This window comes from Tamandua tetradactyla, chromosome 1, assembly GCF_023851605.1.
Source record: "Tamandua tetradactyla isolate mTamTet1 chromosome 1, mTamTet1.pri, whole genome shotgun sequence".
NCBI classification, from domain to species: Eukaryota; Metazoa; Chordata; class Mammalia; order Pilosa; family Myrmecophagidae; genus Tamandua; species Tamandua tetradactyla.
The window spans coordinates 181,919,583-181,945,278 of NC_135327.1; the positions used below are offsets into that span (position 1 = coordinate 181,919,583).

The 25,696-nt window shown below is 39.0% G+C and overlaps 1 protein-coding gene across 1 annotated transcript in view; it reads right to left on the reverse strand.

Moving 5' to 3' along the window:
* The window catches only part of KIAA1549 (KIAA1549 ortholog), a 178,198-nt gene that overhangs the window by 82,679 nt on the left and 69,823 nt on the right, over positions 1-25,696 (reverse strand). Inside the window, exons 4-10 of the mRNA XM_077159029.1 lie at positions 22,557-25,256; positions 17,292-17,380; positions 16,021-16,198; positions 9,671-9,801; positions 7,095-7,278; positions 5,519-5,578; positions 4,193-4,341 (exon numbers count right to left, since the gene is read on the reverse strand). Of these exons, the coding sequence (XP_077015144.1) occupies positions 4,193-4,341; positions 5,519-5,578; positions 7,095-7,278; positions 9,671-9,801; positions 16,021-16,198; positions 17,292-17,380; positions 22,557-25,256 (3,491 nt within the window). The remainder of the gene's footprint in view (positions 1-4,192; positions 4,342-5,518; positions 5,579-7,094; positions 7,279-9,670; positions 9,802-16,020; positions 16,199-17,291; positions 17,381-22,556; positions 25,257-25,696) is intronic.

The following is a 25,696-nucleotide window of genomic DNA, read 5'->3' on the forward strand; positions in this document are numbered from 1 at the left end:
TTGGCAGCCCTAGGAGACGAATACACCTGATTCTCTGATGCTATTATTGGTTCTACCCAGGCGCTTTTTGAGTCTATTAGCATTTTCTCCCTGTTTTTCTAGGCAAGGCGTCTTAACCTTGACACTCTAACATTATGGGTGAGCTCACTTCATTAGGTGGAGGGCTGTCCTGTGCAGTGTAGGATGTTTAACAGCAACCACAGCTCCACCCATTATGTACTAGTAGCAACCACACTCCCCAAACTGCCCATTGTGACAGTCAAAAATGTCTCCAGACTATAACAAATATGCTGTGGGTGCCCAAATCACCCAAGGTGAGAACTACTGCTCTAGGGACAATAAACCCCATAAATTCTTATCCTGCTAGGTCAAAATTAATTTGTCCCAAACTTATATTTATGTAGTGCTAATGTACTTTTCCTATAATTATTTCAGAATCTGGTACACTTGATATACTATAGGTTTGTATAAATACAGCTTTCTCTTTTGTTGCTATTTCTCAAATATATGTTTTGGTTAGATTCATGTGTCAACTTGGCCACATGATAGTGCCCAGTTCTCTGGTCAAGCAAGCACTGGCCTGTCACTGCAAGGACATTTCGTGGCTGGTTAATAAATCAGAAGGCTGGTTTATTAAATCATCAGCACACTGACTGCATCCATGGCTGATGACATGTGCAGTTGGCCAAGGACAATGTCTACCATAATTGGTGATGTTTAGTCTGATCAGTGGAAGGTTTTAAGGAGAAGTCAGAAGAGAGAATGTTTCTCTGCTTCAGCCAGCCAGCCTCTCCTGGGGAATTCATTGAGGAGCCTCATGGGAGCTGCCAGCCTGCAGCCCGCCCTATGGAATTAGAATCATGCATCCCCACAGTTATGTGAGATACATTTTTTCCTAGCATGAGCAGGAATCAAGTTCCAGGAATCGAACTCGGGTCTTCTGCATGTCAGACTGGAATTGTACCACTGACCTACCCTTGCACTACATGCAACACTTTTATTGCACCTTTAGTTAGACTCTAGACTGATATACTGAGAAAATTATCAACAATAACTCCGAGTTCTTTATTTTATACATGCAATTTGACTTTTAAGTACTACACATTCTATTGGCAAAATGTATCTGTTAGTTTTCTATTCACGTGTACAGATTATAATACTTCCCTACACTCTGGACAGCTGCTTGACTCTTTCCTCACCATTAGGAAATTTTGGCAAATCAACAATTTCATGATGTCACTGTGAACTCCTTCTTCCAGACACACACAAAGATGCTTAAAACACAGGCCCAAAACTCCCATGCTTGAGAATCTGTTCTTTATACTTCTCCATCATGAGAAGTACTCATTTTTTCTGACCCTTTTTTTTTTTTTTTTCTATTTCTAGGCCAGTTCACCAACCACTTTCATTCCCTAATCAACCATGCTGTAGGGATTAATTTCTTTATTAACCTCTGGAATGTAACACTATCAAAGGGCTAGTGAAATCAAGGTGATTATATCCACTTGTTTTATTTATGTGCCTATTGATGCTATTGAAAAGTTCTGTTATATTTCAAAAGTATGGTATCTCCTTATAGAAATCATAAGACCTTTCCCGCTCAGGACACGTCTGTCCAATATCCAGTGACACCATCCTTAACTAAAGAATCTGCAAGCTTGCCCAGTTTAAAGCAACAGTTACTAAAATCTAAACCCAATCTCTTCTAGATGACATCTGTGATGATTCATGTGTCAAGTTCATGTATCAACTTGGCCAGATTCTGTGTCCAGTTGTTTGGTGAAGCAAGCACCGGTCTGACTGTTATTGTGAGGATATTTTGTGGACTTAAATCATCAGTAAGTTGATGCATCTATGGCTACCTACAATCAACTAAGAAGATTGCCTTCAACAATGAGATTAGTCTCATCCAATCAGCTGAAGGCCTTAAAAGGAGAAATGATGATTTCAGAAGCCGGAAGGGAGAATTTCCATTGCTACCTCATACAGTCAGCTTCTCCTGGGGAATTCATCAAAGATCTTCACTGGAGTTCTCAACTGTCCCTATGTAAACTGGGACTTTCCCATCCCTACAGTTGAGTGAGCCAAATCCTATAATAAACCTCCTAATATTTACATATACCTACATATATACATACATATATATATATATATCCACTAATATTTACATATACCTACCTACCTACATACATACATATATATATATATCCACTCCTCCTGTGGGTTCTGTTTCCCTGGAGAACTCTGACTAATACAACATTTTATCAGATTTATATCTGAATCAAAATACCCATGGCATCATGAAATCATTACTTTGGGCCAATGAAATTACTTGTAATTTCTTTTTAAAGATTATTTTCTGATTAAAATTACATTTGCTATTTAATTTGCTATAGAAATTAAATGTTTATTGGGGAAATTTTGAAATATGCAAAACAAAATACAAAGAATAAAATTAAAATCCCCTCAACTTCAATCAAGCAAAGAAAATCAGTGTATTTTGGCAGATTTCCTTCCACTCTTTTTTTCATGAATTTTATATTAAAATTTGGATTATATTGCATACGCACCCCCCACCCTTGGCTCACTCTCTCCACTTAGTATCACAGGATGAGCATATTTCCACATCACTTAGTAAGCATTCAAATACATGATTGTGGGGGGGGGGCATGGGAAGGGAATCAAATCCAGGTCTCACACATGGCAGGTGAGCATTCTACCACTGAACTGCCCATGCAACCCCAAAACATGATTTTTTAATGGCTGCATAATAGTCCAACATCTAAAGATTCACTATGATCTATTTATCCATTTCCCAATGCATCTGGAGGGTTTTGACAGTTTTCACTTCTATAAATTAGGCTTTGACAAAAGCCCTGGATCTTTGTAGATAAATCCTTACCTTCATCTTCTTATCTAATCATTTTAAGGCAGGAGAAAAGCAGGGCATGGTTTCTAAGTTCATCCATCAGGTGGCAGTGTTGGCCTGGGGTAGCTTGGTGACCTTTCACAAATCTAATATTCTTTCCTTCAGGAGCTTGCATAACTAATTTAGCACTGTATTATATAGTTTAAGTTACTCCATAACTGCTTTATGTCCATACATTAACTTCTACCCAGACCTTGAGCTTTTTGAAGCCAGAGGGGCATAGAATATGGCAAAGCCTTTATTAATCATCTTATATTTTATTCTTTGTTTTATACTTATTTGTTTGGTATCATTCCCAATTTTTATTATTCACGTTTAAAGAATTTTTCTATATTCTGCTGCATCTGGCGAAGAACCTAACAACCACATTTCTGGGAGGGGGACCAAAAAGGGATGCTTAGAGGGAAAGACTAGGTAAACAAAAGCAGGGGGATGATGGGGGGATGTCTAGGCAAAATTGCCACACTCCTGTTTTTTTCTCTCCTCTGCCTCTCTAGATTCCATAGCGTTCATCCGGCTCCACTCCCTGCACTTAAGGGTTCATTCTAGTTTCCCGTCTCTGCAATGCCATAGCTCTAGATATTTATTTCTATAGCTCTACAAGTCAGCAGTTGGTAAAGAAAAAAAAAATCCAAAATAATATAATTTATACTGAGATGGAAATAAGTAATAGCATCAATCCCAACTCTCTGAGAAACTACACTTTAAAATGGGTCACTTTCCAATTCAAATGAATCTCTAATTTGTGAACTTTCTGCTAGTTTATCAAACTGAAGAAGATACGGGGCAAAATGAGATGATTATGGTTTGGAAGGAGGCAGGGGAGATGAAGTGCTAGGAATAGAAGGCAGAAAATCTCCTATTTCTAATCTTTTAAGATCTCTTCTAATTGAATTATTTATCTCTACGATGCTATCAATAATACTTACCATTCCACAAAGGGGGACACATTTTGGGTATTTTCTGTGACAGAATTTTGGTATATTCTGTGAAAAATAAGGTCATCTGATAGTATGGCAACTCAGTAATATAATTACTTTGCTATGCTCCTCCACAAGGTCTGCTGCTATACCAACCATTTACTAAAGAAACAGTAAATATTTGCCAAGTCTCTAGTTGAACTGAAAACCTTTAGTTGCTAGCTAATACAGAAGTCAGTCTAAATCAAGATTTTCTCATGCCATTTCGCATTTGTGTGAAAATACAGCCCGTTTTCAAATATTTCTCTCTCCTCTTCCCCTCCTCCTCTGGTCTTCTGAGTACCTGCACCACTCTGTTCCCAGCTGCAATGGTGGCCCTTTTCCACATCCGTGTTCGGGACAGAACCTCACTGAGGAGCTGGGCCAGTTTACGCTCCATTTCGGCTTGAAACACTTCATTCTGAAGCTGCTTCTCAAAGACACCCAGGAGGACTGCATTGAAAATAAAACATATACAGTCCCCAAAACGAGTTAGTTGTGGTGACATGGGGGGGGGGGTAGGCACAAACATGGAAGCACACATGCATGGGAGAAAAATTAATATGGAATTACTATATTAACTCAAAGAGATAATCAAAGAGGAAAAGCAACATGAATAGGGTGAAGAAGAGTCCAGTAAGTACAGCGTATGGGTCTTATTGACAATTCTAAGCTCTGAATGTTATAAAGACTGGTGGCTGGGAGTTCTAGGAACTCAGTGCTGCAGAGCTTTAGAGCTAAGAGCTCCTATGTAAAATCAAACATTTTGTCTGCACTTATTTCAAAACTCCTGGAAATAGTTTGAGTTCATACTTGGACCCACAAGCTAACTGGAGATAAGCATGCTTATCTTCTGTTTGCTTTTAAATAGGATTATCTAAACAAAGAAATGGCTTATTATCATGGGATAGGGAGAAAAATCTGTGATTTGCTGCTGCAAGTGGTTCAAATCTCCTTTGAGATACGACCACAGGCAAGTAATTTAAACACTATGAAAATTATCTGGAAAATGAGGCCAAAACACCTTGCAAAGAGGTGGGAAGTTCATATGATTTAAGTAAGGAGGAGTTGCAAGGTGCAGGGATACTGGAAATACCCAATAAATGGTGACTGCGACTACTACTTTCTCCAGTTACTTACATGCTAGGCACCTGGTGATGAAATAACCATTGCTTGTACTCGATGCATCAGGTTAGAAGGCCTTTATCTGAAATGTCATACCTCTAAATACCTGACCCAGGTCCCCAGGACAAAACAAAGCTTATCTGCTTGCTGAGCTACCTTACTTGTCCTTATAAAACCCCAAAAATAAGGCCCTAAGGAAAAAAAGATTTTTGCTTCTGAACCACATACTGTTCTAAGTCAGAAGACTGTCAGTTCCTGTTAGACAATCCTGTGGATTTGATACACAAATTTTAAAGGAAAGCCAATCTAATGTGCCATAACTCAGTGGGACACATTCTCACAGCCAAATTTTAATCCCTTTCCCATTCATTCTTTGCCAAGAATTTAAGGTACATTGTGCTCTGAATTTACGTCTTGGAAACAGGAAAGGTGGTATCATTCTCAACACATTCGTACAGACGTCTTATTCTCACGGTTCCCAGAACATTACTTAAGTTAAACATACCTGTTCTTACCCAAGAAGACTTCAACAGCTGAGATAAGTTGAGCTGTGGGTACTGAAAGGCTATAAAAAAAAAGAAAAGAAGGAGTTGGGGAAGGAAAAAAAATTCGCAAAAAAACACGCTTGCAGCAGTCAGAAAAGTAAGTGCTCTAGGAGGTATTAAATCACAACACTCTATCCTTCCCACGCTATTTACCTCCAAATATGGAAGAACAAAATGCCAGACTGATGTGAAAACACAAACAGCAAGGCAGATTCTGAGCACATTAGTCTCAAGGACAAAGAAAGGGAAAAAAAGTAAAAAGGACCAGCTCCTGCTACACCATGGATACTCTGCTTCATAGAGGTCACCCACAAGCTCTCCTTTAAATGTCTTTTTAAAAAATATCATTGTTTCAGAGTAATGAAATTTCATACCAAGTTCCCCAGCGATGACTCAGGGTGAAGTGACTTGTGGTCCCAGAATAACTGTTATCGTTATTATTCTTATTATTTTATTCACACACACATTGTGTATAACCAAAAGTTGCTCTTTGTAAATAACTTCATCCCTTGTCTACTCTGATATTTTTAGAAGTTATTCTTCTAAATTTAATTAACAAATGTATTAAAACCCATTAAGAATCATTAGGTCATTTGGCTGTTCCATTTTGAAAAAGAAGTGGAGATTTTTTGGCCTGCTTTCAACTCTAGAATCTACTACTTTCTTTTGTAATTAGAGAAATCAGAGGTTTACAGAAACCATGAAGAAAGTACCAGAGTCTCCATATACCCCGCTGGAATCTACTACTTTTTAAAAAAATATATTTTTATGGCGAAACACCCACACATGTACAGTCCAATCATATTATACAATCAGTGGCTCACAATATCATCACATAGTTGTGTGTGTTCTTTAACATGATCATTTTTAGAACATTTGTATTACTCCAGAAAAACAAAGAAAGAAAAAAAGAACTCATACTTTCCATACCTCTTACCCTCCCACTCACTGACCCACAGTACTTCCATCTACTCTGCAGTCTACTATTTTCTGAAGTAAAAGTTCCCACCCCCTTCATTTACATCGTGAATCTAACTGCTTCGGCCAGGAAGTAATGTTTGTTTGTTTTCATTCATTTCATTTTTAGATTCACACACAGTGAAATTCAGTCTTTTTAGTGTATATTTTTATGTACATGACAACCAAGTAGAGTTGTGTAATCAGCATCAGATTCAAGACACAGAACAGTGTCATCACTCCCCTGAGGCTCCTTCCTGCCACCCCTTCATACCAAAGCTTCCTCCCACCCTTAATTCCTGGTAACAACAGATTGTCTGTTCTCCATCCCTACAGCTCTGTCCTTCCCAGAAGTGTCCTTTTTAAACAGCACCCTTCACTCTCCAAGCAGGACAGTAAAGCGAGGTGCAGCTGGTGAGGAGGGCCCTGAAGACCTGCCCTGGCCGAATACGAGAGGCTCCGATCTTATCTGATGCATATTCTGGGGTTCAGCCTAATATTTCCTTCCCAAAAAGAGGTCAACTGATGGAAAATATCCGCAGTCTCTCTCCTGGTGCTTTAAAGGAGTGTGGTACTCACGCTCCGCAACCTGCAGCACAGGGTATCCCAGGTAGAAGCTGAACTCCACAGCGCTCAGGTTCCGGAGCAGCTCACTCACTTCCGACCCATTCAGAAATCCCTGCGGGCTTCTAACAGTAAAGACGATAGTCACCGGGCCCCGCCGAGGAGCCATCCTGGAGGAACCCACGGTGATGTTCAAGATCTGAAACGACATACTCAGAATAAGTTTCTAAAATAAATTTAAATGCCCAGCTAGAAGCTTGACTATTATTTCTCTAACCTATTTTTTTGAAGATGGTTAAGACTTCAAAAGGAAGAATGACTGGCTTTACAACCTGGTCCCATGTTGCAATATTTTAAATTCTAAGTTTATTGAAAATAAATTCTATTTTAAGGGATGAACTGAGCAAATGGATTTAGAGTTTCTCCTTTGTCCCTCCCACCCTAAATCTGAAATAACAATAAGCCAGACAAAAGGGAATAAATCTAGAACAGCACTAAGAATGGAAGGCAAATTTCTGGAAAATGGAAAGAGGATGGGACCTCTTTTTTGGGGGGTTGGTTCATTTTGATATGAACCAGAACTGAGTGAGCAGCAACCCAAAACATAATGCAAGCACAGACTACAGCAGCGCTGAGAGCCCTTCTTCCCTAGGGGCTCTGTGAGCCTCTAAGGTAGCAATCAGCAGGAACTGAGAGTAGTAATCGGTATAATTGATTAAAGGACTGGCTGCCTAAGACATGAATCAATTATCTCCCTCCCTGTTTCCATCCAGCCACACCCAGACCAATGCAGAGGGGCCAGCAGACACATCTTCACCGAGGATAACCCAAAGAATCTGTCCCTAAGGAAAATGAACTCCCTGTCAGAGAGGGCTAAAAGACCTGTTGTAGGTTTGACCCATGGGATGGTTAAGTTCATGTGTCAATTTGGCCTCATGATGCTGCTCAGCTGTTTGGTCAAGGTAGCACCAGCTTAATTATTACTGTAAGGATATTTCATGGACTTAAGACACCGGTAAGTTAATTGCATCTATGGTTGATTACAACTACAATCAACTGAGAACACTGCCTTCCACAATGAAAGAAGTGTCAGCCATTTAGTTGAAGGCTTTAAAAGAAGTGATGATTTCAGCAGTCAGAAGGAAGAGTTCCATTTCTACCTCAGCTAGCCAGCTTCTCCTTGAGGAATTCATCGAAAACCTTCATTGGAGATCCCTGCTTATGGCCTGCTCTATGGAATGTGGACTTGCTTATTCCCACAGCTGCATGAAACAATTTTTATTAAAAAATTTCATAATATTTGGTTCTAGAGAACCCTGACTAATACAACCCCTAACTAAGAAGCTGGGCAGAGTCCGAGAATTCCAGGGTACGTAGAGACAAAAAAGAAAAGAAAAAGAAAGAAAGAGCAGCTCTGCCTAGAAAAATAAACTAAAGTATTCCATCTCTGGAGTAAAAACCTCTTTATCTTTGCACTGGGGAGATTCCAGTCTATCTGTCTCTGATTTAGGGAGAGAAGTGCCACATGGAGAGAGAATCTACCACTGACATATCCTGCCCCCACATTCAGTGCATCTATCAATTCCCCCATTATCAGAAAGGGCTGTTGTAGAAACAGGCCCCACAACTGAAAGGGAGAGCCACACAAGCTTCCAAAATCAACAATCCAATTCTTCATTGATAACTATAAATAACCAGCTAATGGTCTCCAGACATTTATGGAAAACTAACAGCACAAAAGAGAACAAGAGTAACACAAAAAACAGTAACTGCAGAGAAAGCAGAGATAACTTAGCAAATGGAAGACAACTTAAAAAATTCTAATTAATGTCCACAGTGACTTTCAAGATGATATTGCATTTACAAAATAAGAAAAGGATGCAATGAAAAAGGAGAAAGAACCACAAAAAATGATGGCTTAAAAAATTCAATACAGAAATGTAATAACATAATGGACACAGCTAAAGATTAAATTAATGAGTTGGAGGACAAAGTTTAGAAAATCCATAAAAATAGAAAATTTAAAAAGACATAAACACTGAGAAAAAAAATAAGAAATATAGAAGATGAATCCAGGAGCATCAAAATCTATTTAACAGGTATTCCAGAAAGAGAGACAATAGGAAATAAAGAGAAAACTCTCAAAGAAGTTTAAATACAAAAGCAGTTTCCATACAAGACTGATCTTTGATTAGCAGGTATAACCTCTGTTTCTAGAATGAGGTAATGTAGTCTACAGAATTCCAATGTATGAAAACATCATGGTAGATTTAGGCATTCTCATACTGAATTTGGGTTGCTACTGTTCCTTTTTAGAGCATTCCTGAACTTGCTACATGTGCTTATCTGTCTTCAGTTCACCATGTCTGAGCTCCCCTGGTTATTCAGCTACTCTGCAGTTTTCAAATATGTTGTGCCCATTCATGGCATAGAGTCAACATGAGAAAAAAGCAACCCTGATTCATGTGAACTGAATTTCCTATACTGGAGGGAATAAGTTAGAGTTAAACGTATCTTAAGTGAAACATTATGAAATGATTTCCTCTTTAAAAGAATAAAGCATTTTTTTCTGCATTCAGTGCTGTTCCCACCTGCACTGTGAGATTAAGTGTCCCCTGGTGGTGTTTTCTCACTTCGGAGAGAGCTATCATCAGGCCTTTCTCAATGCGCTGGGTAAAGTTGCAGAAGCCAGTATCCACACTCTGAGGCACAAACTGAAGTACTGAAAAGAAGTACAATCAAAGTCCTGTGAACTAGGTGTTTCCTTAATATTACAGAAAGTAGAGACAAGAAAAAATGGTATCAGAGTCAACTAATTTATCCATACATACTATAAAGTAAAGTACTTTGATGCATTATTTATATGTATCATATCGTGTCAATGTAGAAAGGCAACTTTGCACCAAATGAATGTATGCAATGTAAAGGATATGTGCATTTTTTTCAATGGAGAAATACCCAAGATAACAACTTGAGTATCAAAAGGTACAATGATTGAAACATTTTAAATACATGTAAATTCATTAGTTCATAATGACATTGAGAATTCACTGATCACCACTGGAGGTTGCTAGGACATTAATTTACTACTCTGAAAATTATAAATAAAAGAATCAAGCATTTATTCTGCCCTTCCTGTATAAATCATTTTTTGATGTAATCAAATAGTTAATGAAGGGAGATTCTTCTTTTATGGATAAATTCCAGTCGATAAATGCAGAAGTAATGATAGAAAAGCCCCACTTCCCCCAACAATCATCAGTGTTAAGACCATGGATGAAAGGTTGGCAGGAAACTTCATGAAGGATGGATCAGGCTGACGCCATTTAGCATCTGAACCATTAGCATCTTTAACAGTGAAACAACCAGACACTGAGTGCCTCTTCAGGTGATATAACAGGTAGTATACAGCACTACCCAGGAGGAATTCTTTCAACAACAGTAATAATTGCTAATCAAACCTGTAGATCATAGCAGTTCAAAAGGACTTTCTATGATGGTGTATATGCCCTATATCTGTACTGTCCAATATGGTATAACCACTGGTCACAGGGGGCTATTAACCACTTGAAATGTGGCTAGTGAAACTAATTAAAATTTTAAAGGTTCTCTAATTTTAACTAATTAAAATTTGAAGACCCACACGTGGCTAGCAGCTACCCTGTTGGCCAGTGCAGCTCAAGATCTATCAGTGTATGGGACTAACAGGGCAGAAAGGAACAAGTGAAATGGCGCCACAAGGAAGCAATCATCCAATTCCGGACTGTAAGAGATTTTACAGAACAAATGACTTATTTTCTCCTAAAAATCAAATGCATGAGAAAAGCTCCCAGCAAGACTACGAATGAGGGAAGAGACTATTAAAGAATGTAAGACTTAATGATATAACAATGAAAAACAATGTGTGTAAACCAACTTAAAAATATTTCCCCCAATTAAGGAAATTTAAACAGGGTAATGATGGAAATCAGATGACATAAAAGAATCATTGTTCATTCCCAATAGCATGGAGGCTGTGTTAAAAAAAAATGAGTTCAGGCAGACTTCTGGGGAAGATGATGGAGTAAAGAGATAAAGTACTCACTCCTCCTCCCAAAATAAGTAGTGGACAGGCAGAAACTGTCTGAAACAACTGTTCCGGGCACCAGAGACCAGGTAAACACTATACAGCACTGAGGCAAGAGCGGGACAAAGAGACTGAGAAACTGCAGTAAGAATCTATAACTCACACCACAGTGGCGGTGGGTGCCCACCCCCTTCCTCGAAGCCAGCCACCTCATGTTCAATCCCTGACTGGCTGCTGCAGAGGGAGAGGGAAGTGGAAGCCCTCCTTCCCAAGAACAGTGTGCGTATGCGGGGGGGGGGGGGGGTGGAGGTGGACACAGCCAAGTACTGACCATGGCTTTGTTTTTTTTTTTTTTTTTTAGGTGCATGGTCTGGGAATCAAACCCTGGTTTCCCACATGAAAGGCAAGCACTCAAACCACTGAACTACCCGTGCACCCCCAACCATGGCTTTTGATCAGCAAATTTAGAATGCTGGGCCCCAGTCCTGAGACACAGTTTTAGCCCACTCTGGAGAGGAACTGCCCTGGCCATTGTTTCAACCCTGCCACTGACAGGGACAGAGCTGAAAGAGGTTTAAAGACACACTGCCTACTTAGGGCTGTGGTTAAGAGTTTGCCGAAGAGCGTCATCTGCTGGGCCAGAACACTACAGCTCTGGGGACCTGACAAGAAGGCTTTTCGGCATCTTTCTTGACCCTCTCCTCAGGACTATTCAAAACTAGTCTGTGCTCCTTTCATGGGTCCCTGGCCCCATGTAGGCTGGGAAATACTATCTTGGGAAAGTTTTCTTCTGAGTGACCCTCCTTCCGGAATTTGCCCTCCAGGCAAAAGTAACCTAAGACAATGAAAGGAAAGTAAAAATAAATAAATAAAAGTATAGAGGCAAAACAAACAGAACAGATCAAGATTCCAGAAGAAGGAACAGAAGAAAGGAAGCTCTCTCCTGAGGATGAAACAAATGCAGAGTGTGCTGGTTTGAAAGGATTTATGTACCCTAGAAAAGCCATGTTTTAATCCTAATCACCCTTGTGAAAGCAATGTTTTCTTCTAATCCCTATTCAGCACCAGAGGTTGGAAACTTGATTAGGTCATCTCCACGGAGATGTGACTCAATCAATTGTGGGTATTAAGCTTGATTAGATGAACACACGTCTATGTGAGTTTTGGTTAGTTTACAGGGATTCTATAAAAGAGAAGACATTTTTGGAGAAAATGCCTTTTGAGAACAACAAGAAAGCCACAGCAGAACCAAGCCGAGCCACAAGGCTGAAAGAACCATAGAATCCACCAGCCAGCAACCTTTACAGATTCTGAGAGAGCAGAGAAGGATGACGAGAGCCATGAAGCAGTGTCCACAGCCAGTGACCTCCGGTGATGAAGGAAAATGCTCCTGGAGGAGCTTCATGAAGCAAGAGTCCTAGAGAGGAAGCTAGCAAAAGATGCCATGTTCGCCATGTGTCTTTCCACTTGAGAGAGAAACCCTGAACTTCATTGGCCTTCCTGAATCAAGGTATCTTTCTCTTAAGATAATGTCTTAAATTAGACGTGTCTATAGATATGCTTTAATTGGGACATTTTCATGGTCTTAGAACTGTAAATTTGTAACTTATTAAATCCCCTTTTTAAAAAGCCATTCCATTTCTGGTATACTGCATTCCAGGAGCTAGCAAACTAGAACACAGAGCAATTTTTAAAATTGTACCAAATATCCAGGGCAAGAATCAGATGTAGAAGAGTTTAAAAATTATGATCAGCTAAACACAAGCAATTCTAAGGGTCAAGAATAAGTTGAACCAAATATTCAAGGAGAGCCTTCACAAAGCCAATCAACAACTCATCTACTTAGATGCCTAGACATCAGCAAAAAATTACAAGCCATATTCAGAAACAAGAAGCTATGGCTCAAAGGAATAAACTAAAAAATCAGAGGAAACACATAATTTAAAATTACTAATCAAAGATACGCAAACAAATCTCCCAAATCAATTCAAGGAGATGAAAGAAAATATGGCTAAAGAAGATAAATGATATTAAAAAGATACTGGGTGAGCATAAAGAAGAATCTGAAAGTATGAAAAGAAATACAACAGAACCTATGAGAATAAAAGGTACAACACAAGAGATTAAAAATACACTAGAAGCATTCAACAGCAGATCTGAACAAGCACAAGAAAGAATCAGCAAACTGGAATATAGGATATTCAAAATCTTACAAACAGAAAAACAGATAAAGAAAAAAGTGGAAAAATTTCAGAGAGTCTCAGGGAATTGACTGACAGCATAAAGTACACAAACATATGTGTCATGGGTATCCCAGAAGGAGAAGAGAAGGGAAAAGGAACAGAAAGAATATTTGAGGAAATAATGGCTGAAAATTTCCCAATTCTTATGAGAAAAAAAACATGCATGTTCAAGCAGCACAACATATTCTAACAGATCAAATTCTAACAGATGACACATTTTAATCAGAATGTCAAATGCCAAAGACAAAGAGAGAATCCTGAAAACAGAAAGAGAAAAGTGATTCGTTACATACAAGGGAACACCAATAAGATTAATTCCAAATTCTCATCAGAAACAGTGGAGGTGAGAAGGCAGTGGCATGATATATTTAAGTACTGAAAGAGAAAAACTGCCAGTCTGGACTTACCTTAAAGCCCAGGACACAAGTTGAAAGTGAAAGGTTGGAAAAACGTATTCCAGGCAAACAGTACCAAAAAAGAGCTGAAGTAGTTATACTAATATTGGGCAAAATATACTTTAAATGCAAAACTGTTGTAAGAAACAAAGAACACTATAAATTAACAAAAGGGACAATCCACTAAGAAAAAATAACAATCATGAGTATTTATGTACCTAGGCAGGGTGCCCCAAAATTCATGAGGCAAATACAGGCAAACTGAAGAGAAAAATAGACATCGTTATAATAATAGTTGGAGAAATCAATATCCTACTGTCAATAATAGACAGAACATCTAGTCAGAGGATCAATAAGGAAACAGAGAACTTGAATAATATGATAAATTAACTGGACCTACCAGTCATACACAGAACAAATGCACTGCCAAACAGCAGGATATACATTTGTCCCAAATGCTCATGGATTATTCTCCAGGATAGAGCACATATTGAGTCACAAAGCAAGTTTCAATAAATTGTAAAAAACTGAAATTATACAAAGCACTTTATCAGACCATAATGGAATGAAAATGGAAATCAATAACAGGTGGAAAACTAGAAAATTCACAAATACATGGAGGTTAAACAACAGACTCTTCATCAGTGGGTCAAAGAAGAAATTGCAAGAGAAATCAGTAAATATTCAAGATGAATGAAAATGAAAACACAGCATATCAAAAGTTATGGGATATAACAAAGGCAGTGCTGAGAGGGAATTCTATAGCACTACAGGTACATATTAAAAAAAGAAGAAAGAGCTAAAATCAAAGACCTAGAAAAAGGTCACACCTGAAGATCTAGAAAAAGAACAGAAAACTAATCCCAAAGCAAGCAGAAGGAAGTAATAAGAGTAGAAACAAATGAAACTGAGAATAAAAAAATAATCTATAAAACAAAAACTCAGTTCTTTGAAAAGATCAATAAAATTGACGAACCCTTAGCTAGACAAAGAAAAAAGAAGATGAAAATAAATAATATCAGATATAAGAGAGAGACATGACTACTGACCCCGCAGAAATAAAAAGGATTATAGGAGGATATTATGAACAAGTGTATGCCAACAAATAAGACAACTTCAATAAAATGGACAAATTCCCTGATACACACAAACACCCTACACTAACTGAAAGAAACAGAAGACCTCAACAGACCAATTACAAGTAAAGAGATTGAGTCAGTTGTCAAAACCTACCAACAGAGAAAAGCTCAGGAACAGACGGCTTCACAGATGAATTCTACCAATCACTCCAACAAGAATGAATACCAATCCTGCTCAAACGCTCCCAAAGAACTGAAGACAAGGGAACACTGCCTAACTCATTCCATGAGGCCAACATCACCCTAACACCAACAGCCAGATAAACATATACAAGAAAAGAAAATTACAGACCAGTTTCTCTAATGAATACAGATGCAAAAATCCTCAACAAAATACTTGCAAATAGAGTCTAAGACCATATTACAAGAATTATCACCAGGTATGCAAGGTGGTTTAACACAAGAAAATAAATTAATGTAGTGCATCACTCATCAAAGAACTGAGTTTTTGTTTTATAGATTATTATTAAAAATGAGCTCATATCAGTCAGAGATGAATTACAGGTACTTATGGGTTAAATGACATAATGTCTGATGTTGCTTTAAAACACTCTAATCTCCTCAAAAAAGTTTTTTGGGGATAAGGGAAACAAAATTGGTAAAATTTAAGCTTAGTGATAGACATATTTGTGGGCTTAATACGTTATTCTTCTACTTCTGCATTTGCTGGAAAATGTCCATAATAAAAAGTTAAATATAATATTAAGATATTATTGTTAACGTTGGGAGTGTATTAATGATACTGCGGATAGCTATGTATGTATGTGAGGATGTATATGTATATATTTAATAGTCCTTATCTTTTAGAGTTGTAGGTTGAAATATTTATGGATGAGATATGATGCCTGAGATCTACTTCAAAATAGTTTGGAATGAGGGGGATGTGGATGGAGGTGTAGATGAAAGAAGATTGGCAAGGAGGTGAAAATTACTGAATTCAGATGGTGGGTGCATGGGGGTTCACTACAACATTCTGTGTACTTTTGTATTTGTTTGAAATTTTTCATAATTAAAAAGTTTTAAAAAGTTGAATAAATTTAGAAAACAATTTTATTTTTTAAAAATAAAACAATTATTTTTACAAATCAGTTGCCTCACCTGTTTGAACTTGGAACCTGGAATCTGGCACAAAGAAGGAAGGTTTCACAGAGAGGATTAAAGGTGTTTGGTCACGTACAAGTTTACTATTTATTAGTACATTTATGACTGATATTGCCGTGTAAATGAAAGGACCAGATGTAACCAGAAAAGTAAAGTCAGGGAATATTTCATAAACCTATGAAAATAAAAAATACAGAAGAAAATAATTGACATCACATTTGAAACTGCCATAAATCAAACTTTTAGGAAGTTGTGTTGAGTTGAAAGAAAAAAAACAGGTAGTTTTAAATGAAGAGACAGTGCTTCAAAGAACATTAAAATTGTATTTAGTTACCGCTTTCATAGATACGCCAAGTTTCTGATAACAGCACAAAATTATATAATCAGCATAGTGAGAAAAAAGAGCAAATATTTGAGTTAAATAATGAATTCAAGGTATGTATGATATTTTAGCTAAATAGAAAAAGGTACTTATTCTATACAGCAGCATTGTCCAAGAGATATATGAAGTAAACACATATGCAATTTAAAATTTCCAGTAGCCACATTAAAAAATGTAGAGGGAAACAGATGAAATTAATTTTAGATGTATTTTACTCAACCTAATATATTTAAAATATCATTTGAATATGTAATCAACAGAAAAATCATTAATGATATAATTTACATTCCTTTTTTCATACCAAGTCTTCGAAATCAGTATTTATTTTACACACTTACACATCTCAATTCAGACAAGCCACATTTCATGGACTGAGCCACGTGGCTCATGGCTCTCATGCAGGACAGACAGCACAGGGCTAGATTATGGTTTTCCTGAGCTCATCAGAGTAGAGGAGGCACTAGCTTGAGGTCCAGAATAAAAGATTTGGAAATCTATCTCTTATCTCACTGAATGTATAGAAAGCTCACTCTAAAATCTCAGTCTAACCTAAGTCCCTTAATGTAAATTCCAGAATGCAAAATCATTGAGATCACCGCCGCCACCCCCTCCCCAAACTTGCCACCTCTGGTCTTAGAGCCCCTTTAGTGTTCCAACTCTGCCAACACATCCTCTCTGGTGGGCCAAAGATGACCTCAGTGGGGATCAGGAAAGACTTCCCTGATGGAGTGACATTTGAGCAGAGATCCAAAGAATGAGTAGGTATTAAGCAGGAGAAGGGAGAGAAGAGAATGATTCAACTGCCATTTTAATCTGCTTTCAACCAGGGGCTCTCACATTGCTCGGGTCCCCTTACACATTACAGCTCCACGCCACAGGAACTCACCTTTAGTTCCACTGCACGGCTGAAGTGAATCCTCAATACTTCTTTGATGGATGTAATGATGTATGCCTGCACAGCTCTTCTGGCTAGCACTGCAAATTAAAGCCAGCCACCAAATGCACTTTAATTTCATGATAAATAACCTCGTCATGACACTTCTGAACCCCAGGGCAGAACCTATGCTGCAGCAAAGTATGCTAACAGCTCCAAAAGTAGTTTTGTTTTAAATAAGGCCCAGATTAGGAAAGAACAGGATTTTTAAAAATCTAACTGCTGCTGTCTGTTACAGAAGAAGACAGATCATCAAATGGAGTTCTTGAAATTATAAGGTAAATTGCCCATAGCATTAGCTAAGAAGACACTTGACTTTCTTTGCCCTTGGTAGGTGAGATTTAAAAACTGATAGCTGTGAACCAGCCAAGGACAAAGAGTATCTAGTTGTCATTTTCATCTGAGCAAAACCAGATTTACTCTTGACTATGCTCCTAGCAGCAAAACACAAGCTTTAAGTACTGTCGGCAGTAATATTTTAAAAGGCTTTAAGATGTTACTCAACAAAATTAGGTGGCACATTTCTCCACCAAATGAAGTCCCCAGCACCCAATGTTCAAAACAGCAAGTGAAGGGCTTTTACCATTAATAATGAGAAAGAAAAGTTTCTCATCGTTCCCATGTATTAAAATTTTAGGAAGCAAATACATTTAAACAACCCAAACACCCAGAATGGGAATGAGGACTTACAATATTGTACATCCCAGAGTATGTCAGATAGTTAATTAAAAAGTACTGGCAAAGCAGATGGGGGAAAATATATGGAACTATTAAGCTTTACCCCCTGGGAAACCCCTGATACTGTCTCAAATATTAGGGACTCCCAAGTCACGAGGACAATTCCTTGATTTTGAAGCTTGCTTTTGTGAAGATTATTTATGTAGCAGAAAAGCTAAGCCTACCTGTAGTTATACTTAAGAGTTACTTCCAGAGAACCTCTTTTATTGCTCAGATGTGACCTCTCTCTCTCTCTAAGCCCAACTGTGCATGGAAAATCATTACCCTCCCCACTACGTAGGACATGACATCCAAGGGTTCAAATCTCCCTGGCAATGAGAGACTTGACTTCCAGGGACAAGCCTGGCTCTGACACTGTGGGATCAACAACGCCTTCTCGACCAAAAGGGGGAAAAGAAATGTAACAAAATAAGGTATCAGTGGCTAAGAGACTTCAAAGGCAGTCAAGAAGCTATTCTGGAGGCTACTCTTAGGCAAGCTTTAGCTAGATATTGCTAATTACCATGGTTCCCTAGAGTCCAACCAAAACCATTCCTGTTAACCCTAAAGAACACCTAGAGCTCTAACCAAGATTCTACAAAAGTTTCACATACTAAGATTACTTTTCAGAACAACCTCCAGAGGTGTTCCTAGGCCAAGTAAGTCATAAAACCCAGAGGTGCCAGTCTCTCCAAAAACATCAACTAGTTCCATCCCCCTGTCCCATATTATCGACAGCCCTTTTGAACATGAAAAAGTCAGAAAGAGCAGAGTCCAAAAATTCCTAAACATTGGGAGAAGGATCAAAGGAGAGGGAGGAATTATAACAGAGAAGATAGAATTTAACAAATGATTATGACTGCTGAATCATTATATTATTTTTAGTCTCCAGTGCCTTGGAGCAACTAGAAAGAAAAACCTAAAATTATGAACAGTAAACCATACCAAACTTTGAAATCTGTTCTATGACTATGTGTTACAACGTATTTTGAATTTATTGCTTTTTTGTATATATGCTATATTCACAATAAAAAGGTTTTTTTTAATTATATAGCAAATAAAATATTTCTCTTGAAAAATTCTAGCTATGTTTAACTTTTTCCACATCTAAAAAATACTATTTAAAAATCTGTATTGGGCAGTGTGATGGTGTCTCAGCAGGCAGAATTCTCGCCTGCCATGCCGGAGACCTGGGTTTGATTCCCAGTGCCTACCCATGAAAAAAAAAAATCTGTATTAATAAGTAAGCATGTTTCTCAGTGTTTAGTAAGTACTTCTCTGCTCCCCTTCTTTTCCTTATTTTTTTTCCTTCCTCTTCCACTAACTTCTCAGAATGCAGAAATACAATAATTTGATACTATTTATTATTTAGTTTATTATCTCCTATTTTTAATTTTTAAAACTGGAGAATCACTCTGCATTCTTCATTCTTTAAAGAACAAATGGTGAAGATACATTTGATAGGCTTTTCTATGGATCAATGGCCATGATATTACAACCAGGAAGTACGAATCCTAAGTACTGCACCCAGCTAGTTTCACTCGGTGGAACCAGACCCACACGTACTCAAAATCCCCCTCACAGCCCACCACCATAACGCCCACCTCCTCTAACTAATCCATATAAAATGGCAAGATTGGGCTATGACCACATAAATCTTTGGGAAAAAAGGATCATCAGCAAACATATATCTTACAGTTTTCAAATGGCAACATCTACGAGTCGAGAAGAGAGATGGGAGAGCCATCCTGAGTGGTAGCGTGTAGGGAAAGTCCTTGGTGAGAAGTGCAGGCTCACCACTTACTGGTGGCACATGGCAAAGTGCCTTCTTTAGAATCCATCAGAGAGGTTTTACACAGCCCCATTAAAAAATCCTTTCAGAGGATAAGTCCTCTCTGGACTCTTGCATCAAGCTAATTACTAAAAGAAACTTAGGTCAAAGTTAAACGGGAAATGAAAAGGAAATGACACTTTCTCTGGATCAAAGGTGCCATTGAGGGCAAAAAATGGCATTTTTCCCCCATTTAAAAATACAGTACAATAAAAATACTGGATATCTATGCACAACGCCGTAAATTTACTAAAATTGTTGAAGAGTGCACTTAGAATGGATGAACATTACTCCAAAAGTTGTTAAAAATATATGGATGTCTAATAAAGGACATCAAGTATCATTAAATGTATGCCATAGAGGGACATTATATCCATGTCATATGGAACCTGATTTCTTTTTAGATACTTCTAAAATAATTTCTAATTATTTATAGAAACATTCTAAAAGATACAATATTTGAACTATAAATATCATAGAATCACAGTAACAAGGAAGCTTTCAGTCATTCTATTAATAAGCTCCTTGTCAATAATCTATCTATAGCTACTTTGTAATACTTTTGTGGGAAGGAGAAAAGGTATCACATCTGTGATGGTTAGGTTCTGGGGTCAACTTGATGATGTCCAGTTGTCTGGTCAGGCAAACACAGGCCTGACCATTGCTGCAGGGATAGTTGACAGCTGGTCAATAAACCTGAAGGCTGGTGAATTAAGTCACCAGTCAGTTGATTCCATCTGCGGCTGACTACATCTGTAATCACCTAAGGCGGCTGCCTCCTAGCAACAAAATAATCCAAACAGTTGAAGGCTTTTAAGGAAGAAGAGATTTTTTCACTGCTTCTTCAGCCAGCAAGCCTCTCCTGTGGAGTCTGCCCAGATTCTTCATCAAAGCTGCCAGCTTCACAACCTGCCCTACGGATTTTGGACTCTTCCTTTTCTACGGTTGCATGAGACACCTTTATAAATCTCACATTTCCAGATATCTCCTATTGGTTTCTCTAGAGAACCCTGACTAATACAATGTTGATGAGGAATTCTTTTCTGTCTTCCCTGGCCTACTCTAATCCTGCAGATAAAAGTTCCCAGCTCCTACTCTTCCCATTACCTATTCTAATTACCAGTCCAGCTGAATGCCCTTGGGTTGTCTAACCTCTATAACTTTGTTTACACTCCTCCACCCAGAGCAAACTTCCCCTCCATCTCCAGATGACAAAATTCTACTCATCCTTTAATGTGATTCTTCAATTTCACATCCTTCGAAACTCTTCCTTAATCACCACAAGTACCCACTCTTACAGAACTCCGCTTTAAGCTTTCTTATTACAGCCACCAAGAAAACATGCCCCATCATCCACCCTGCTAGACTCTGAGCATCTTAAAAAACGGAACCACGTATAGCCCTTAAAGCTTCTACAAACACTTCACCCAGACGAAGTATTCAGCAATTATTTGTCACATGAACTAACAATTGTTCCCTCTGGGGGAGGTGGTGGCAACAAGGAGGGCAAAGGCTTCAGCTGCTAATACCTTCAGAGGATGGTAGCTCCACCACAGTGAGCCAATGACCAATGGTCCACCATACTCAGGAGGAAGGAAAAGGGCAAAGCGTGTTCTTCCTTTCCTCGCCTCCTCTGATCCCCTTCCTCTCCTTCCTAGTCCACTTCACTACTCCTCCATTTCTCCTGATGTTCCCTTTTCCCTCCTTCATTTCTATCCCCCACGGCCCACCTCCTTCAAAATCAATACACAGAGCCAGGCTACTCATCAACATTAGGTTCTACTTAGGCAAATATAAACAGGTCATGAGACCTCACTTACAACATAAGTCATTTCTCATAAAGAAAAAGTTGGGTGATCCTGATCAAGTAGGCCACAGTCACTAGAAGTTATCCTTGAAATAAGTCTACCTTATATATAAATTCCATCAACTATGAGCTGGCTTAAAATGGCAAAGCAGCTATGCTACTACAAGAGAAGCACCTGTTTGGTTGGCTAGTCACTCAGGTTGCAGATTCAGGAGAAGATCAGAGTTTGGGACAGAATTCAGAGGATATTCAGTCCCTTCAATTTTCTTTCCTTGGGATCCAAGTGACATTTATAGGAATATAAAGCACAAAGTACTCCCTCCTTTCAAAGAAAAGTAAGCATAGTAAAATAATAAGAAATTGCAATGGTTGCCACTAGATATTTGCCCAACTCATCATTCAAACTAAACATGGAGGTAAGCTTTATGGGTTTTAACCAAGCCATCTATGTATTCACTGGGCTATGAGAAACAGAGAGAAAGATCCTACTAAAACTTTTAAGGCACATTTAAACCTTGTATTTGTTCTTATTGCTACCACTAACTAATATATCATATTTGGGGGAGTGCTTCTTATGTGCCATGCGCTGGGATAAGTGTTTTATATGAATTAATACAGTTTAATCTTTATAATAAGTAGGTACCACTATCATCCTTGTTAACAGGTAAGGGAACTGAGGATGGCTAAATAACTGCCCATAGAATTCACGGGGGTAGGCAAGGAGTAAGGATTATTACCCAGGGATGATTTGTCTTCAATGACTTCACTCTTAATCATGATGCTGTATGTCTCATAAGCATTTCATACAAACACTTTAGAAAGATCATCCAACCTCGAGAGGTGGCTTTACACAGGACCTTACCAGCCGTGATCAAATAGGTATCAGGAACTGTAATATCACACAGAGATGGCTGCTTGGTGGTGGTCAATGCTGGAGTATCAACCATTGCTTCGGGAGTGGAGGTGGTTCCCAGATGAAGTGAGGGCAGGGGCGGGGCAGTGCTGCTCTCCTGGGGATTCTGACTCTCAGTTCTGCTGCTCAGGTTGGTGCCAACAGTATGAACAGTAGGAGTGCTGGTATTAGATGTGCCAAGTTCGGTGGAGGTGTTCGTTGGCAAATCTGTGGGTATGAATGATGGGCCCACAAATATTGGCTCTGTAGGTAGAGGTGAGGGGATCACCTCAGAAACAAATGAGGATGCTGACGATGGGTACACATCAGTTATCAGTACTGGAGTGGCAGGAATGATTTCAGAGAAAGCGGATAAAATAGACGTGTGATAATTTGTAGTTCTGATCTCATCATCAGAGGGCAGAGGAGTTGAGAACAGAGAAGTCCGAGGTAAAATGGGGGTTGCATGAAAAGCAGTCAACTGTGATGTTAAGTGAGCTTCATCAATGAAAACATCAAGGATAGGCTCAGAGCTAGAGGGCACCAGTGTGGTAACTGCAGGCTCATGGAAAATGAGTGAAAACTCAAAATAGGAGGTAGTTTCAGTGAAATCTGAGGTAAAATGAGCTTTAGAATCTGTCAGTGAAACTGTTGATGCATCAGAGAACTTGAGAGAGTCAGAGGGGAAATTTGATGGTGATGACATTTCAGAGTAACTAGGTAGAAGAGTGAATGTATATAAAAGAGGGTCTGAACTTGGCCAGAGCTGAGAAAATTCATGGTTTGTGGAATTAGGAGAAAACCGAGGTGACTGCAAACTGATAGAGTCAGACAATGTGAATGTGTCAACCAAGGTTGAAAAAGCCCAAGAAGTGAGTGTTAGCAAATCATTCGACATCACAGACACATAAGCAAGCACTTCAGAAGATAAGGATACCAAGCTGTTGAATTCTAGTGATGGAGTTGAGAAAGAGCTGGATGCAAAATTCAAAGTACTCCCAGTTTCGTGTTCAGAAAAACTAGCAGATTCTTGATCAGAGAAGAGTAAAGACTCTCCTGAAGGGGCCAAACTATAAGACTTAAGAAGACTTGGGCCCCTGATAGTCAGCGATGGTGTGCTTTTCATTGCTCTGATGGAGAAGGATGAGTCACGGAAAACACTGGTGATGACCGAGGAAAATGCAGCTGTTACACGGGATGGCATTACTTGCGTTTCAGTAGCAGAGGAGAAGCTGTAAGAAGCAGCATCAAGGGACCCTGCTACAGAGGGCTGACCATGGGAAGCATAAACTTGTGTGCTCATAACACTACTCATCTCCATCTCGGATGAAATACCAATGCCCATTTCTGGGATTTCTACAGTTCTAGAAGAAAGTGGAACTATAGGTCTTGAGGGAAAAAGTGTATTAAATTCTTGAGGATTTTCGTCAAGTTCAGAGAAGTCCTCTACTGTGCTGCTTAGTACAGTGGGGCTGCTCGCTTCCAATCTGGTAAAGGACAAGGTCTCAGCACCATCTCCTGATCCTACATCTCTCTCTAGAAGGTTCGTTGACAGAACTTGCTGTGGTGAAGCAATACTGCAGGATACACACCATGTGAATGGTCTGACTGAAGACAGCAGGCTCATGACATGAGTGTCATCCACATGACTTGGGACCACTGGACTGTCGGGCAATTCTGATGTTTCACTGGAGTTGCTGGGAAGAAAGGGGTTAAATGAAACATCAGTTGTTTGGGTAGAAAAGGATACAAATGCAAGAGGAGTTGAAAACAAAGCAGAATTTGTACTGCTCCTGAAAGCAAGGGCTATATTCGACATATTTATGGTAGGGTCTGTTCTTGGAGAAATGCTTTCTTTTAAACTTTGACTCAAAGCAGGGGTCACATCAGGGAATCGGTCTGTATTTGTTGCCAAAACATCCTCTGGAAGCTGTGTAGCCTCCCCCAAGGGCAAAAATGGCTGTAGAGTATTGTCATCACCTAACTTCTGAGGCACTGAAGACTGGGGACTAAAAAGAAGGGGTTCTACAGCCTCTGTTACTGAAGCCACAATCTCTGGCATAGCCCTGCTTGATAAATGTCCATAAGTGTCAGTAGGATAAAGCACCAAATTCCTATGCAGAGTTGGAATCATGACCATGGAAGTGAGAAAAGTCGACCCAAAAGTGTTGAAATGATTGGGGGATTCAGCATATGTTGTTTGTTGTTGCACAGAGTTTTGCCAGACTGATGCCTCTTCTTTATCTTGTAAAGAAATAATGGGTAAGGATGGAGTTAACACAGCTTCTAACGCTTGTTCTGGCAGCCCCAGTGGGCTGACTGTGATATACTGTACTGGAGAACGCATCTGTGAAGTGGTCCAGTGAGTATCTGGCAAAAAGTTATCTGTTTCATCATCATCTATGACCACCTTGTTACCCATCACTGAAATGTAATTTGCCACAAAGATGCTGTGATCTGCAGTATTTCGAGTTATTTTCTCTTGGTTAAAAAAGGTTGTATCAAAAGTAGTGGCAGATGGAGATGACATGATATGAAGAAAACTGCTTTCCTGGGACTGTGGGGCAGTCTCTGTTAAGGCCACATGTGCAGTGCTGTGCACGGTGCTTTTCATCAGCATGAGCTCCGTGGAGTATAAAGAAAGATTGTGCTGTTCCAGCGAGGGCTCATCTATTGAGAAAAGAAAAGCGGGGTTAGTTATAATGCAGTAAACAGTACACAAGCTAACACTTTGTTTCAGACATAAAATTTTACTCATTCAACAAACCCTTGTCTAGCCCACTGTCTCTCATTTATGACATGATGAAAGAGGTTCAGAGAAAATACACCAGTTACAGGATCATCAAGCGAGTCAACAGTGGAGCTGGAGTCTGAAATATGCATGCCTTGATTTCAAAGCCTATGCTCTTCCTCATTAATGACATGGGTGGCCTCTTAAGAGAAAGGAACATGGCAACTCTAACAGTATCACTCACTACTCAAGAATTCAACAGTTTCCCAGTTGTATCCTCAGACACAGCTTATGAGTATTTGTGCTCCAGACTACCTCCAGGCAGAGCTTTCATCATTCCCTGCCCCCTCTCAAGCCTCCAGACCGTACTCTAGGCAAA